At 39.2% G+C, this 17,094-nt stretch overlaps 1 protein-coding gene across 49 annotated transcripts in view; it reads right to left on the reverse strand.

Annotated features, from left to right (window-relative positions):
• LOC126212861 (zinc finger protein 83-like) overlaps window positions 1–17,094 on the reverse strand; it is a 1,762,073-nt gene that overhangs the window by 136,622 nt on the left and 1,608,357 nt on the right. For 45 of the 49 annotated variants that reach the window (XM_049940350.1, XM_049940352.1, XM_049940318.1 and 42 more), the window contains one exon: window positions 2,500–2,592. The exons of the other annotated variants lie outside the window; for them this stretch is intronic. In XM_049940350.1, the coding sequence (XP_049796307.1) occupies window positions 2,500–2,592 (93 nt within the window). The remainder of the gene's footprint in view (window positions 1–2,499; window positions 2,593–17,094) is intronic. 49 annotated transcript variants of the gene reach the window in all.

Consider the following 17,094-nt stretch of genomic DNA (forward strand, 5'->3'; position numbering starts at 1 on the left):
ATTGGAGAGAAAAAAACAAATTGCACAATCTTTGTGTATGGTTGATTTTAGCTCATGCGTCACAGCTTATGAAATGTAGTTAAAATATCACAATTTAAATAAAATTGAGAGTAGAATAATATCTGATTCTGTTCTAGAGTTATTGATTTTTATATCAGACAGACGGTCTGATGATACACCCATTCCCGTCCCTGCGCATTGAGAGTCATGTAGTCATAACAGTCATCAAATTTCATAAAAAGTTCAAGATATCATAATGAGGTTTCTTACAAATGTAAGCACAGAAAGATGCACATGTATTGTAAGGCACATGTATTGTTTCATAAATAATCAAAAATTTGGCCTTGACCAAGATAGGGATGTAACTCGTCCACAGCTGTGAGAGGTCAATGGAATGGGACACGTAAATATGTCAACAGTGCATCAGTAAAACTCAGGACAAAATTTAAACATATCTTCAGCATCTTGGGAGTGACAGCGCATAATGAATTAACTAGTCCACAGCAGGTAAGCAGTTGACGTGACCATCTGCATTCCATCACACAAGATGGATGACAAATTCCACATCATATTACTTTATGAAGTATACTATTTGATCAAAAGTATCAGGACACCACCAAAAACATACAATTTTCATATTAGGTGCATTGTGCTGCCACCTACTGCAAGGTACACCATACCAGTACCTCAGTCCTCATTAGATATCATGAGAGAGCAGACTGGGGCACTCCGAACGTTGACAGGTGATTGGGTTTAACCTGTGTCATACGTCTGAATGCGAGATTTCCACACTCCATAACACTGCTAGGTCCACTGTTTCCAATGTGATAGCGAAGTGGAAACTTGAAGGGACACTTACAGCGCAAAATCGTATAGGCCAACCTTGTCACTTGGCTGACAAAGACCACAGACAGATAAAGAGGGTCATAATGTGTAATAGGTGACATGCATCTAGACCATCACACAGGAATTTTAAACTGCATCAGGATCCACTGGAAGTACTATAGCAGTTTGGCGGGAGGCGAGAAACCTTGGATATCATGGTCGCAAGGCTTCTCACAAGCCACACATCACACCAGTAAATGCCTAATAATGCCTCACTTGGTGAAAGGAGCGCTACCATTGGATGACTGAACTGTGGAGAAACGTGTGGAGTGAGGAATCGTGGTACACAATGTGGCGATCCGATACCGGGGTGTGGGTATGGCGAATGCCTGGTGATCATCATCTGCTAGCATGTGTAGTGCCAACAGCAAACTTCGGAGGCAGTGGTGTTATAGTGTGTGTGTTTTTCAAGGAGGGGGCTTGCATCCCTTGTTTTGCATGGCACTACAACAGCACATGCCTACATTGGTGTTTTAAGCACTTTTTTTATTCCCACTGTTGAAGAGCAATGCGGGGATGGCGATTGCATATTTCTACATGATCGAGCACCTGTTCATAAAGCATGGCCTGTGGTGGTGTGGTTACATGACAATAACATACCAGTAATGGGCTGGCCTGCACAGAGTCCTGACCTGAATCCTATAGAACACCTTTGGGATGATTTGGAACACCGACTTTGTACCAGGCCTCACCAACTGACAGTAATACCTCTCCTTAGTGCAGCACTCCATGAAGAATGCCATTTCCCAAGAAACCTTCCAGCACCTGACAGAAATATGCCTGCGAGAATGGAAGCTGTCATCAAAGCTATGGGTGGGCCAACACCATACTGAAATCCTGCATTACCATGGAGTGTGCCATGAACTTGGAAGTCATTTTCAGCCAGGTGTCCAGATACTTTTGATAACATAGTGAATTGTTTTGTACTCCACAAAAGGCCTTAGCAAGCTCACAAAATATACCAAGATTATTCTTCTTGCTTAGCTCTGCCATGACAATCTGTAATGTTACAAATGGTTCTCTGTGGAGAACTGCATGCTAAAGCCAAATTCAAAAGTTTTTCTGTGAATGTACCATAGAATTTAGCAACACTGCATATATATTGGAATCCTGTATCAACCTACATGGGAGTGAGCTATCACATAGTTATATTTATTACCTTTGATAACCTCCACGGCACAAAAAACAGAAATGTAAATGATTTGTTAAAACAAAGTAACCGAATGCCATGGAAAGATGAAAGAATCAGAAATTATTCAAAGAGAAACACGTCAAATTATTATTCTGCAACTATCCATTTCTCTCTAACTGCTCCTCTAAATTTGGATTTAAAACATCCAACACATGCATTATACAAAATGTTCGGTTTCAAGAAGAGTTGCTGTAGGTATGGTTATAAATATTGTTCCAAGCACTAATAAGAATTTCCTCTCAATTGCCACCAAGTGGCAGAAAAAAACCTGAATCAGGGAGAACTGTACAAGGATGGTGGGAAATTACAAACAGCACTTAGTTCCAGAAAACTTATTTCTTTGTAACACATCCTTTACATTCTGCAATTAGCCAAGGAATTTTTTGTTCCACATGCAATACCTCACAGACATTAATGCTTACAATGTTCTCAGTTTCTTCTGGTCCCAATTTTTTTTGTGTTTCCTCCTTGGAACAATTAGTGGACTCCAGCGTTACCAACGGATGTTCAGGAAACTGAAAGAAAGGAAAAGAAAGTCTCAGTTATGAGTTCTTACACATTTCTGCATATATTACATGCCTCTCAATATTTTATTATGAATATCATCCCGTTTGCAATGATTCTCATCTCTCACACACAAGGAAATTTAATGAAACTAATTTTCTGAGCAGCTATTCTAAGTTACATCAATACGGTTTCATATCTATGCTACCTTGCTCAATAATCTTTGTAGACAATCACAGTTCTGTCTCATAAGCAGCATACTTAACTGTATAATAGTATACAGGATAAGTAATACGTGGCTCTTTGGCATACTGAATTCACTCATGATGAACTGCATCACTGTTCATTAAATCTTCTGTATCTCCTGTACTAACCTTCCCAGTAACAATTCTATACTCATAAATTGGCAAAACAAGTGTTCCAGAAACAGTTTCTTTTATGGCTGAGTTACACTTATTACTGTTCACTTATATGTGATAAAGTAGCTAATGCCTGAAAAATGTTGCTACAGATCCATGGTGTTGCAGCAATATGGAACAGTAGCTTCCCTAAACAGCCTCACAGGGTTTTCAGTGTCCTCTGCTCTATCATTTACATATATAATGAACAGTAAGGACTTTTTAATACTCCCTTGGGGTACACCCAAAGTAACTTACTGATCTAACTATTTTGTATCCTGAATCTACTCACTGCTATATGCAAAATGCAGTGTGGTACCACGCATTTTGCATTGTGAGGCCTCTTTCTATGCTGAATACCACTCATTTCATCAATTATGTTCCTGCTTATGGACTGGCACTTCGAGAACTAGGTTAAGTTATTTATAGTATTTACACTATTTACTGTTATCTATCACAATACTACAGTCTCATAGCAAAGTATGCAAATATAGAATTGACAGAAACAATGGAATATATACTGAAACATTATCTGTCAATAAAATTAAATTTTATAAAATGCGATGACATTTAACTGACAGCAAAATCATTTATTGTACACTGAGATCGTACCTGTTGGCTTTAGAGTAGGTAATGAAGAATGGAGGTAGTCCAGCAGTTGTGCTGAAATCAAATGGGCCCAGTATTCTAACTAAGTAAAATGACAAACAAGTGTTTTCAAATAAACAGCTACACTGCTACCACACCAGAGCAATGCTGCACTAAACTGCTGCTTCAACTACTATCACAATCAAAGGTCTCACAATGAGATGTTGAGTCAGTGAATGGCTTCAATTTTGCCAACATAATCAAAAAAAGAAGTCTCTGAAGTAACACAGCAACAATGTCCCTTTTAAATTAAATACTGCAACACTTATTGTACATTGTAACTGAAGATGCTATTTGCCTTAAACTCTCCCCTTTTCTCTCACTCTAACGACAATGCATATAATGTCCAGTGCTTTCACTCTGGTTCCAAAACTACATCACTTACCACTTCTTGGGTGTTGTATTTTCTTGAAAATTTCTTTACTTGTCAATATCACAACTCCCTATTTGTCTTGTTTGTCTCTTGCTTGGTCTTTATAACATATTTAAACCTATTTCAAACACTGCACTGCTGGATTATCTCTTGAAACTCTCTCTACAAACTTTGAACAATTTGGTATCCGTTATATTACTGTGCCTCCCACTCCCATATAAAACAGCACTTGAACAACATTTGTTAGCAGTTCTTGAGCCAAGGGATTTTTTTTTCTTTGTTTCTGTCACCAGAATGGACAAAGAAAGAAGCATTTGGAAAATACTGACAAGACAACGGGGCACAATGATAGGGCATTTTAATACACCAGGAAATAATTTCCACAGTACTAGAAGGAGCTGCAGAGAGAGAGGGAGACTGGGTTACATACAACAAATAATTGATGCTGCACAATTCTAGACTTCTGTATGTGTTATGGTCATGGTTATCATCATCAGTCCAAAGACTGGTTTGAGGCAGCTCTCCACCCTACTCTATACTGTGACAGTCTCTATCCTTTCGTAACTATTAAAACCCCCATAATTGACACTGCTTCTTGTAATCATGCATTACTATGTATTTACAATTTTTAACTCCCAAACCTCTATTCATTACCAAACTGACTATTCCTTGAAGGCACAAGATGTGTCCTGTCAACATACTTTTTCTTTTAGATAAGCTATGCCATACATTTCTTTCCTTTCGAATTAAATTCTGTACCTCTTCAGTGGGTACCTGTTCTACCCGCCTTATCCGCAACATTTCAAAAGCTTGTCTTCCCCTCTTTTCTGTGCTGTTTAACATCCACATTTCATTTCTGTACAAGGCTGCAGCACAAAAGTTACTTTCAGAAGGTATTTCATAACACTTGAAATTTTATTAGAAATTTACATACACTCCTTATGAAAAGCTTTTCTTGCTATTGCTGGTCTCATATCCTCTATACATCAGCGATCAGTTACTTTGCTGCCCAAATAGTAAAACATACTACTACTACTACTACTACTACTACTACTACTACTACTACTACTACTATTACTACTATATTGTCTTATTTTCTAATCTAATTACATTGGAATCTTTGAATTTAATTGCACTACATTCCAGCAACACTGTTTTACATTTGGTGATGTTCACTGCATAATCCATTTCCAAGATACACAGAATTATGTTCAGCTGATTTCCCAAGTATTTTGCCATTTTTGACAGAAATACATTGCCATTAGCAAATTTCAGTACTACCTATTTGTTTTCTACAGTATTCCTTTCCCTTGTTTTAGTCAATAGCTGCCTAATTCCCCATTTCCACAACCTTTCATTTTTTCAGTTTATGCAAGTTGCATGTACCAAATTTCCTAAATTTCTTGTTTTAATAAGTAGTTCATAAAAATAAATTATAATCAGAATACACAACTGCTCTTGGAAACATTCTGTAGTTTAAAATCTGGGTTCAAAATCAATCTCTCTCTCTCTCTTTCAGCATTATACAATCGGATACATTCTCATGTCTCCAGGTCCCTTTCATGTAAAGAATCCTTTTAGGATTCTTAAACCAAGTGTTAGCAATGATTAAATTCTACTGTATACAAAATTCTATCAGACAGTTTCCCCTTCTATTTTTTCTCCATTCAGTTCTTTTGTAGTATTGGAAATCGGTATAAAGGAACAGTTGCAATGAAAGTAATATTGCAATGTCTGTAGCATACTGTATTGAATTTATTATGGATGTAGTAAATATATATAATACACGCACTATTATGATGGAATTACATAGCTTCTTTCTTAACGTAGCAAAATAAGGCATTTGCATTTCCTAGATGGAAGATGGTATAAAGGCACTCACTGTCCTGTTGTGTTATTGGATTGTTGGTTCCTTTGTTCAAAATGCTCTTCAGCATTGATTTTGTTGCAATTTGTAGTTCTTGCAGTGATATTTATTGCACTTTTCAGCTCACATACAACCTTAAATTGCCTTCAACTGTGGCAAAAACACTCTGCAAGTATTCCTCGAAGGTTTTCCATGTGGTTCATATCCTGGCTGTGCGCATACCAGAGCAAAACATCCGTATCTGTATCTTCAAACCACTCTTTGCATGTAGCAGAAACATGCATAGATGCATTAACTTGTTGACATTCATTGCCTAGGTTCTGATACATTCTAATCAATTCTGGCTCTAGCCTCTCAGTGTAGTGTAAGTCTCAAGAGTCCATTCTTGTGTTTGGCCAAGCAATGGGTGATTTATGTTTAGTCCCGAAGACTGCCCAAACTGCAACACTTCTGCCACCAAAATTTATGTTCAATCTTACTTGCTGCACAGCCCTCACATCACGCCAATAATACTGAAGTCCAACTGGAAAGCTAAATTAAATTTCTTCTCATCACTGAAAATCTCTGTATCCCAATCTGAAGTCCACATATGTTCTTCAGTGAACAACTCCAGTCTAGCTTATTTATGTTTGAGTGTTAGAGCAGGTTCCTGCAGTTGTTCCTTGAATGCAAGATGTTTGGAACTTGACAAAATTTCTTGTACACGTCTGTCAGTTACTGACAAGTGTAAATCAGGAACAAATTGAGAAGAATAACAGTTTGTAGCCCCTGCTTTGCACAAAAGGAACCCTTTCTGTGACTCATATAATTTTCTACTTTTCTCATATTTTCCTTTCATCCATATCGTGCACCCAATCTAACGAAATTATCAACCACTGTAATTGAATGGTTCAACCTCTTAGTGATATGATGGTCACAGAATTCCATTACCTTGTACACATTGATCTTTTTCTTTTTCATCCCATGCTGTTTCCCATATGACAGTGTCACAATCATGGTTTATGTACACAACTCACACTGCCATTAATAGTGTTTCTTATTTGTTGTAAAGGCAAATATGTACACAGTAATACCAGACAGAGCCTGCTCCTCTATATTGAGTTATACCATCTACCACCTGAAACACTGATGTCTTTGATATATACTGTATTACATCAACTGCACTACCATTTGACTGTGTTTGTTGTCATACTGGATCTCAGACTATTGCATATACACTGTACACAATTATTCCAGCCAACAATGTCAATTTTTCCAACAAATATTCATGCCTTTATACTGATTTCCATTACTGTACTATTTTCCTGTTCTTAAAATCAAATTCCAGCCCCATCTCAAATTTTTATCTCCCTCAACAATCTGAATAATTTCTTTTATCTCATTATATGTTTTTTCAATTGCCTTATCATCTGTAGATCTAGGAGGCACATACATTTGCACTACTGTGGAAAGTCTTGGCTTTGTGACTATCTGGATTAAATTATGGAATTCAGTACACTGTTTACAGTAGATCAAATGTGATATTTTGTATTCAGTATTACATCTACTGCATTTGTGTTTCTGTTCATAAAGCTCTATTCACCTGAACATAAAACCTGTTCTTCCTGCTACCACACTTTAAGATATGTACTTCTGCCTGTAAGTGCACTTACCAATCTACCCAATGGAGGGATCAGACATTCCATCTTCTGACTTGCAGGATGCCAAGTTTGATTTATCTGATCACGACATCATTGTCCTTTCTATCCTCCTATCACCATTCTAGATATCTGAAAGTTAGTCATGGAATAGTTCACCAACGATAATGCTACCATAATTAAATCATACAGTAGATATGTATATCTGCAGGAAATAGAATGGCTGTAGTTTTCCTTCACACCATTCACAGCAATAACACAGCACAGGCCTGTTTACTAATAAGGCCATCTAACTGAATCTTTCAGCATGTTCCCTCTGTAGCATCTGGAGAGGCAACTGTCCCACTTTAGGAACCATATTTTAGTCTGCTCTCTTTACAGTTAAGCTTCCTCCCCATGCAACATGTTTGTGCCAACAGTCACCCTGGCGATGAAGACATTTCTTTGAGTTTAATTTTCATGGAGGCAGTGCTTCAATCTCTTTGCAAGCAACAGCATTGACAGCTGCTATTTCCAGTTTAACGACTACACTGGCACAACCTGGAGCCCCGCCAACAACATACCCGCTGCCACTCACTGTATACAATGATGCAGCAGAGAACCAGGACACAAACAAAAAATGCTAGTAGCAACATTCCAAGCATTTAAGGTAACATGCATATACTTGTGCAAGACCCTTTTTTGTCATGGATTTCACCTCACGTGTATAAGTTGTTGCGTCAGCCCAACCCCTTACAAGAATTTTCCAGCCTTTCTTTCAATCACTTGTGAGTTATTTTCTACTTCCACTGTAAACATACGTTATGGCTGCTCTTGTGGAATTTTACCACTGCGAAAAACAACCAAAAGAGTCATACAGGGTATGGGCAGCAGAAATACACTGATTTAGCCAACATAATTTTGTGACAAATTTTCATAGGGAATCCTATGGAGATCTAATGGTTCGTGATGCAATACATTTTTCTCCTGATAGGTAAGTTCAAGAGTGAGTTCTAATATGTGAAAAATTTTACCGTTTTGGAAGTCATGAAGACACCTCAGTCATTTGACGTTTCATGGGCTGCAGGCAGTCAGGTGGAAGCCTGATCTGAAATATCAGGAATCTGTCCCTCTCACACATCCCAGCCTTCAGTCAGTCCACAATGGAACATATGACTCTACTGCAGCAGTCCAGCAGATGTCTTTATGTTGTACAGGTAATTGTCATTTGTGACAACAGACCGAATCACAACAGTGACAGGCTAATGCTCTACTGCCTTTATGCCCACACTGCTTCATTCAACACGAATGGACTGCGTGTCCCAAGAGCTGGAAAACATGTAACAGGTGACATAACAAAGGACACGTTGCTTCTGTTCCTAACTCCTTCCCAAATCTGAGTGGGGATGAAATGAACATTGATATGAACAGTTTGTCAGCAGTGACAGTGTTCCAAAGCAAGATATACACTGACGTGTGCGTGTGTGCGCGGGCTGTAGCAACACTGGCGAATTCTCAGACTTATGTGGATTTGGATTCTCCCCCTCTGACACCAGTGTCACAGAGGTTGATGAGTAATACGAAACAACACATTCCCATTGTTGAACATTTTCTGCACCAGTGACTTCCAAGGCTGTGGTTTTTTCACTAAAATGCCTAGTTGTGGAGAATGTTTACACTGAAATTCTGCTTGGGTGTTTTTCAACGGTTTTGATTCGCCATCAATGATGACGTGCATGTGGTTTATGATAAACTTCCATATAAACAGTTAGATACCCTGTGTCAAATTTTCCTCTCTATTTTTCCCAGGACTGGGTGGTGCAACAGAATGTCAGGCTTATATTCTGATGAAACAGTCTCTCTGACAGCATTTTTTCTGGGTCCACCTGGTACCAGTAAACTCACAGGATCAAGCAACAGCAGAATTAATGTGTCTTCCATCACTTTATGTTATTCGACCTATTTCTTCCAGTGAATGGTCAGCACTACTGGTGATAATCAAAAGACCTACCACTAAATAACACCCCGGCAGTTATTTTGGAAATTTATTACTCCACAGTCAATCATTAATACCTATCCTATTCTGCACCGTGATGATCTCTTAACAATATTATTGGGGGGCCATATTTTTCACAGACTGGCTTCAGAGTGACATATTTACTGCTGCTGTTCAGTGAGGAATCTAAATGCCTTATAGTTATCAATACCCATTTGAGCTTTATCAATACCAGCATTTGCCTTTTGATGTAGCAAGCACGCCACCTATTTTTCAACACCTTAGGGCAACTTATTGCAACAGTTTGAGGCTGCATCAACTATTTAGATGACACTAGAGTGTCCAGCACCTCCACAGAGAAACATTTGCAGAAGCTTTGCACTCCATTTTCTGTTTTACAGTCTGCATGGTTAAAGTGCAATTTGGAAGACAGCTTTTCAACCATCAATTATTTACTTGGGTTTTGAAGTGCCACATGCTGACATTAAACCATTGCACCAGCATATTGATGCTATTGACCTACTACTACACCCCACATCTATCACAGAATTACAAGCATTTTTAGGTAAAATTGCATATTACCACTAATTCACACCAGACACTATTACTGTGCCACAAGTGCTCAACACATTGTTACATATGAATGTTCGTTTTCACTGGTCCCAGCTTGCAACCGGACATTAAAGTAGTTTAAATGTAAGCTGCAGTTGGCCCTTTGTATGGTCACTTTTCAGCTGGACCAGCACACTGTGTTAGCAATGTACGCATCTGAGTTTGGTCTTCGTGCCGTCCTTGCTCATACGTGTGGGAATGGATCTGAACACCCTATTGCACGTACCTCTTAAATCCTTCAGTTCAGTTCAGTAGGGTCAGTAGTGTTATTCTCTGAAAGAGAAAAAGGCTTTGGTGATTGCGTATGTTTTATAAAAAAATTATTTTTTCTACACACGTCTACATTTCACCTGATCACAGACCACAAACCACTGGTCTTTCTTTTTAACACTTTGGTGTCCTTGCCGAACAAGGGCATACAGCACTTACAGCAGTGAACTCTTTTCCTGTCATGATATGGGATATACTTTCGGCTTATAGTGAAACATGCAAATGTCTTTTAGCACTTGCCAACTGGCCAGGATCCAGAGTTTGACAAAGGAGAACTGTTTTCATTTAGACGCGGAAGCTCAAAATGTTGATGCTTTTCCTGTTACTAGCACTGAAACTGTGGTTGAGATATTTGCAGATGCTGTTTTAATTAAAATTGTTTCTTTTGTGCAACACAGCTGGCTGGATAAACCTCTGGATCATGCTTCCAATCCTTTGAGAAATTGTTTTACATTATGAAGTCTTTCTGTTTGGAATGGATGGCTGCTGTTAGCTACAAGGGACACTGTTCCCCAGGCTGCGGTCCCGTCTGCCCTTCAGAGTAAGGTTACGTGTTTGCTACATGTGTGGCACTGGGGTGTGTCACATACAAAAGCATTAGCATACATGCATTTTTTGGGTAGGCACTGATGGAGAGATAGTGCTAGTTCTGGCAGATTGCAAACAGTGAGCCACCCATTAAGCGATTCCCTGTGATTCTCTAACACCATAGCCAGATACATCAGCCTTGGGAACAAATTCATGCAGATTTCATGGGACCTGTTTTGAATCTCTTTTGGCTTCTTGTAATTCATGCTTATTGGAAGTTTCTGTATACTTCTGTGGTGGCTACTATCTCAGCTTTGTGAAAAAATTTTTGCAATGGAAGGTCTTCTGTATACATTAGTTAAAGACAACAGCTCCCAGTTCATATCTTAGGAATTTGAAGATTTTCATAAAGAAAGAGGCGTTCACCATGTCAAGGCTCCTCCTTTCCACCTTCAGTCAAACAGGAAAGCTGAATGACTGGCATGAACATTTAAAGACTCGGATGAAAAATGTGTTTCGTTTGTGTCACCGGAAGTAGCTTTTGACTGGTTCCTCAGTTCTTATAGGTTCACTCCTGTTGGCAATAGGAGTCCAGCAGACTTGTTTCATGGACATCAGCCCTGGACTTCACTGTATCTGCCCTGCCCGATACGGGGCCATCTGCCAGCACAGTGCAGTACCAGTGGCCAATGCCTCTGCGACATCCACATGGCTGAGGGGAGGGCAATGTGACACATTGACCAGCTATGACCTCCCAGGGGTGGCTGCACGCTAGTTGTGCCTCGACTCCCCTGTGTCGTCTGTCTGCCCAGCCGTCTAATACATCGTGGCCATTACCCTCACCTTCTCTGTCACCACTGCCAATGTTTTCACAACTATCTCCTCTGCAGTGGATGCCCCCTTCAACTGTCACAGACCATGGTTGGGGCCCATGTCCCACACTGTTGCAGCCGACACCAGTGCTGCCACCTCCATCACAACCAGTGCCACATGTTCCATCACTATTAACACAATCTCCTTCCCTATTGTTGAAATCAGACATGGAAATGGAAGCTGCACCAGTGCTGCCTGTCCTACCATATGGCCTTAGACAATAGGGCATGCACTGCACCTGTCCGCACTCATGCCACTTACGACCCTACGCATGGTGGCAGTATATCACGTGACTCAACAACCTACATTGCCCACAGAAGAAATGGACATGAGCATAGTGCTCACCTCCATGCAATGGAAGAGGAGTGAGTTTACTACCAGTTTAATATGTACATCACTTCATACTTTGCGCATAAAGTTTGTGCTTGATTTGGCCACTAGAGGCCACTTGGTATGCTAATACAACAGCAACTGTGTGCACATTCTGACAGCTGCGGCCCCCCTTGGAGCTAATGACTATATAGGCTGTAGTGCAAGGCTCCACCAACCACTTGTGTACTGCTAATTTTATAGTACCTCGTCTTCCATGTGTGTGTACTGTTCGAGCAATAAAGTACAATTTCCTTGGGTTATAACAAAACAGAATGCAGATTAAGCTTATGTGACATCTCTGTTTGATTTTAATGTATATCTTAACTCATTCCACCTCCTAGAATGTTCTCTTCCTTGATGGTATCTACACATAACAATGAACATATCAACAAATCAATGTATCAAGACACCTAGAGTGGTTGATATTTCTTAAGAAGTACGAAGTTCTTTGCAAGAAAGGACTATGATAAAACTGACGAAACTGGTATGCAGGATAAATATAACACCTTATACACCCTCAGACCTCATGGCCAATATCATAATCCAAATTCCAAAGAATTCAGGTACGGAATGGTGTGAGTATTTCTGAACAATCAGTTTACTGAGTTGTGGAACATCAACTCAAATTATTTACAGAAGGATGGAATGACTTCTAAAAGTCAGTCTGCGGGGAGATCACATTGGATTTTCCAGAAAATTAGGAATACAGGAAGCAGTATTGATTTTGAGGTTTTGTTTTAGGAAACACATTGAAGAACAGCCAACCAATAATTATAGCACATGAAAATAAATGGAAAGCTTTTGAGAATATTAACTGGCACATGCTCTTCGATATTCTTAAATTATCCAAGATACACAGAAGGGAGTGAAAGTGTGTCTACAACTATACGGAAATTAACTGTACTTCTAAGAGCTGAAGAAGAACCAAAAGGGAAACTGTGTTGGTTAACAATGTGAGGTATTGTTGTAACTTGTCCCCATACTATTCTCTCTGGAAATTTAACAAGTAGAAATGAAACTGAAGAACAATTTTGACAGGGAATTAAGAGACAAGGAGGACCTTAAAGGTTTGCTGATGTTACCATAATTGTCAGAGATGGAAAAGAATGTGGAAGATCAGCTGAACAGTATGCCACAAAAAAAGTAATATGAAAAATATCCATGAAAGTTAAACAAGGATAGTCAAATTAAGTAAGCTGAGGGTGAGGAAATTAGATTAGAAAATGGGACAATAAAAGGAGTAGACAAGTTTTGCCATTTGGTTAGTGAAGTAACTGATGATGGCCAAAGTACAGAGAATATAAAATGGCAATTGCCTATAGCACAAGAAAGTTTACTGAAAAACAATTTTGTTAACATTAAATATAACTTTAATGTGTTAAGAAGTCCCTTCTAAAGGCATTTGTCTGGAGTGTTAACTTGTACAGAACTGATAAGTGGTCGATAAGCAGCTCAAGGAAAATAGAGAACAAGAATCTATTGAAATGTGTATTTACAGAAGAATGCTGAAGAATAGTTGGTAATACTCCATAAATAATAAAGAGGAATTGAATGTAATCAGGAAAACAAGAAATTTACAGCAAAACTTGACAAAGGACAAGGAAAGATTGATGGGATACAGTATGAGGCATAAAGGCATAGCTACTTTGTGAGGCAAGGGAGGGTGGGAGGGAGGGATGGAGGGAGGGAGGGAGGGAGGGAGGGAGGGATGGAGGGATGGAGGGAGGGAGGGAGGGAGGGAGGGATAAGGAAATGTAGAGGAAACCAAATACCTGTTTGTGATAACAGGTGAAAGTCAACAAAGGCTGTAGTAGTCATTCTGAAGTGAAAAAACTTGTACAGTTTAGAATAGTGTGGCATTAAACCAGCCTTTGAACTGAGAAGTACAACAATAATACTCAAATAAATAAATAAATTGGAATGCTGTCCCATAAAATATTCTCTGCTTTGGTTGGTTTATTGTCAATGTAAAGTTACTCAAAATTCACGAAAGGTCACAAGTAGTCTTCTCTTTCATTTTCAGAGCTATGAAATAATTGAATTAAAGTATGTCCACATTTCTTGTGAAGATTATACTTATGTATAATTTTGTAAGACAGCAACTAGACAGTGGATAATATGGTATTGGATGACCTGCAATTAAACATTTATGGATCACTTAATGAGTACGCAACTAGACAGTGGATAATATGGTATTGGATGACCTGCAATTAAACATTTATGGATCACTTAATGAGTACGAAAATCGGAATTGGATATAGTATACTGTACCATAAATAATTAGTTAATTATTGTAAAGCTTCGTGCGAGATAGATGTCATGTTTGGTGATCTTTGCTGAATACACACATCTAACCTGGTGTTAACTTCCTCCCATTTCTTATCCTTAATATGTTTGTTATTCAGAGTTACACAAGTGCCTCCAATAGCTGTGCTATCATGATGGATTATCCAAACACACAAACTTAAATGGTTTGAAAGGTTATTGTTACAGCTCCACTGACACTGGCGACACTGACTTGATAAGCCGACAGATATAGAAGAGGATTGACCACACAATTTTCAAACTAATAAAATACAAGACTCCACAGGTCCTAAAGGTATGACAGTGTCATGGCATATCTTGCGACTACCACTATTCTGGCCTGATAATATGCCACTCTTGTTTGTGCGGGTTGGAGCTAGGTTTCATAATTCAGGAAATCCACAGATTCTACCAAGTCTGCTCTAGTGGTTAGTGAGCTCTACCATCACTATGTTGCCAAATTTAAGGTTGTAATTGATGTGTCGGCAGCTGGGCCAACACCTTGTAGATAGAGGTGGCAAATGCACGCTAAACTAACGCAGACGGGCTTGAAGTACTGGAACAGGATAAGTAATTAATGCTATGAAGAAAAGAACGGAGCTGGAATAATACTTAACTTTACTGTCTTGTTCTTGTACATCTTATGGTAATACAAATGAATCTCTCTCCAGATATGGATTAACTGCGCCTTGCTAGGTCGTCCGTACAACTGGGGCGAGGTCTAGTCCGTGTCTTTAGACCTGCCTTGTGGTGGCGCTAGGTTTGCGATCACACAGTGGCGACACGCGGGTCCGACATGAACTACAGGACCGCGGCCGATTTAAGTTACCACCTAGCAAGTGTGGTGTCTAGCGGTGACACCACAGTAATCACATCACCTCTTGCACAAAATTCATGTAGAGCACTGTAGTGCCATGCAATGGAGTCTGAATATCAGCAATAACACAGGCAGATTATGATCACCCTTTAGACAAATTGGATGCCCTGGCTAAACTAGCGATGGACTGCCAGTTTCACACCATCTTAGAGAGTCATCTTCTGGTCATTTTGCAAAGGCAAAGGCAATGGCAAAGGCAAAGTTTAGCCTACAGCTCATGGAAAGCGTTACTCCCCTTATAACCAAAAAATTTGGCGTGGCACCTGCAGTGTAGTTACAGTGCCCTGAATGCAAGAACAATTCCAGACTCATATCCAATTCCCTTACCAACCCTTTGACTGCTATGGATGAGTTAACGTGTCATGCTCCACTGCTGCACAAGTGCTGAAGATGTGTTTAAACACAGCCCCTGTATTTTCCTCAAGCATTATTGATGTGTTTACATGTCCCATATCACCAACCTTCTCACTGATACAGATGAGCTATGTCAATATTTCAGTGAACACATAGTTTCAAATATTTTGAACAATTTATGAAATATGCCAATTGTAAATACCAAAATTCACAATGCTGGATATAAAATCCAATACCTCAAGAACAAAATGCTCTAAATTTTAAATTACATTTCAATACTTATCCACATTTCATACACAGCATTGTATGGGCTAAAATCAACTGCACACAAAGCTTACACAATGTGTTTATGTTTCAACAAACACTAGAATTTCATGCAATCATTTACTTAATATGATGCAACACAGGAACTATGATGAATACCGAAAATAAATTCAGCACTTTATCGAGTGAAGACATCCGACTGTAAGATCTGAAAACAAAATCAAATTTTTTCACCTAATAGTTTTCTTAAAATCATATGATGAGCATTTCGTAGTGGCTGGAGCCCCATCTCCCAGCACACAGGTAATAGCATCATGCGAACAGTACAGCCACAACAAAGCAACACTCACCACAGAATGTGGAGAGCACATCTGGAGCCATTAAAAGGTTATGTGACTACAATTGCATTCTCAGTGATGCTACTGTGTTCAGTGTACTGGACTGTGCAAAGACTTTTATGTAAATTCATGTGGTGAACAAACATTCCGAAGACTTCTGTAATAATGCCATTCGGCTTATACAAAAATGTCAGCACAGTACAGTAGCCCGTTATATGCATGTGCCCACTGGGGAACTTGCATATAGGCGGAGATGCTGACCTTTGCCTTCATTTCAAATTGGGTTTCTCACTTTAGCTGTCTGCTGGACATTAGCACAGACCAAGGCCAAAAAGTAAGGCCAGAGTTCGTTAACCAGCTAAGAAAATTCTGCCCTGCTCTCCGTTACTAGAGGACATTTACCACCCAACAAGCTACATCATGGTAAAACAATGGCTTAATTCTATAAAGACTGCATAAATGTGTGGCACAACCAGCTGGAGAATTGAGTTATCTATGATCTTATTGGTCTTTCAAGACATTCATTGTCAGAAGAGCTCTAATACTGTGAAACATTTCAAATGCTCAGTGGATTCATCAATCCAAGGTCTGTACCATCATACTTCATTTGCTGCCTGAGGAACCATGCTGTATGCATTCGCTCACATCAAGCCTCAAGATGTTTAATGGCACCTACCTTTTTGCATATCACAACCTGCCCACATGCACACATTATGTTGTACACATATGGTGTCACTATCTCCACAAACTGTGTACACGGGTCCACATTGGGTTATCAAAAGAGAAGCATGAGCCATAAATACAGGGTGTTTGAAATAGAATA

The sequence above is a fragment of the Schistocerca nitens genome, chromosome 11, assembly GCF_023898315.1.
Source record: "Schistocerca nitens isolate TAMUIC-IGC-003100 chromosome 11, iqSchNite1.1, whole genome shotgun sequence".
NCBI lineage: Eukaryota > Metazoa > Arthropoda > Insecta > Orthoptera > Acrididae > Schistocerca > Schistocerca nitens.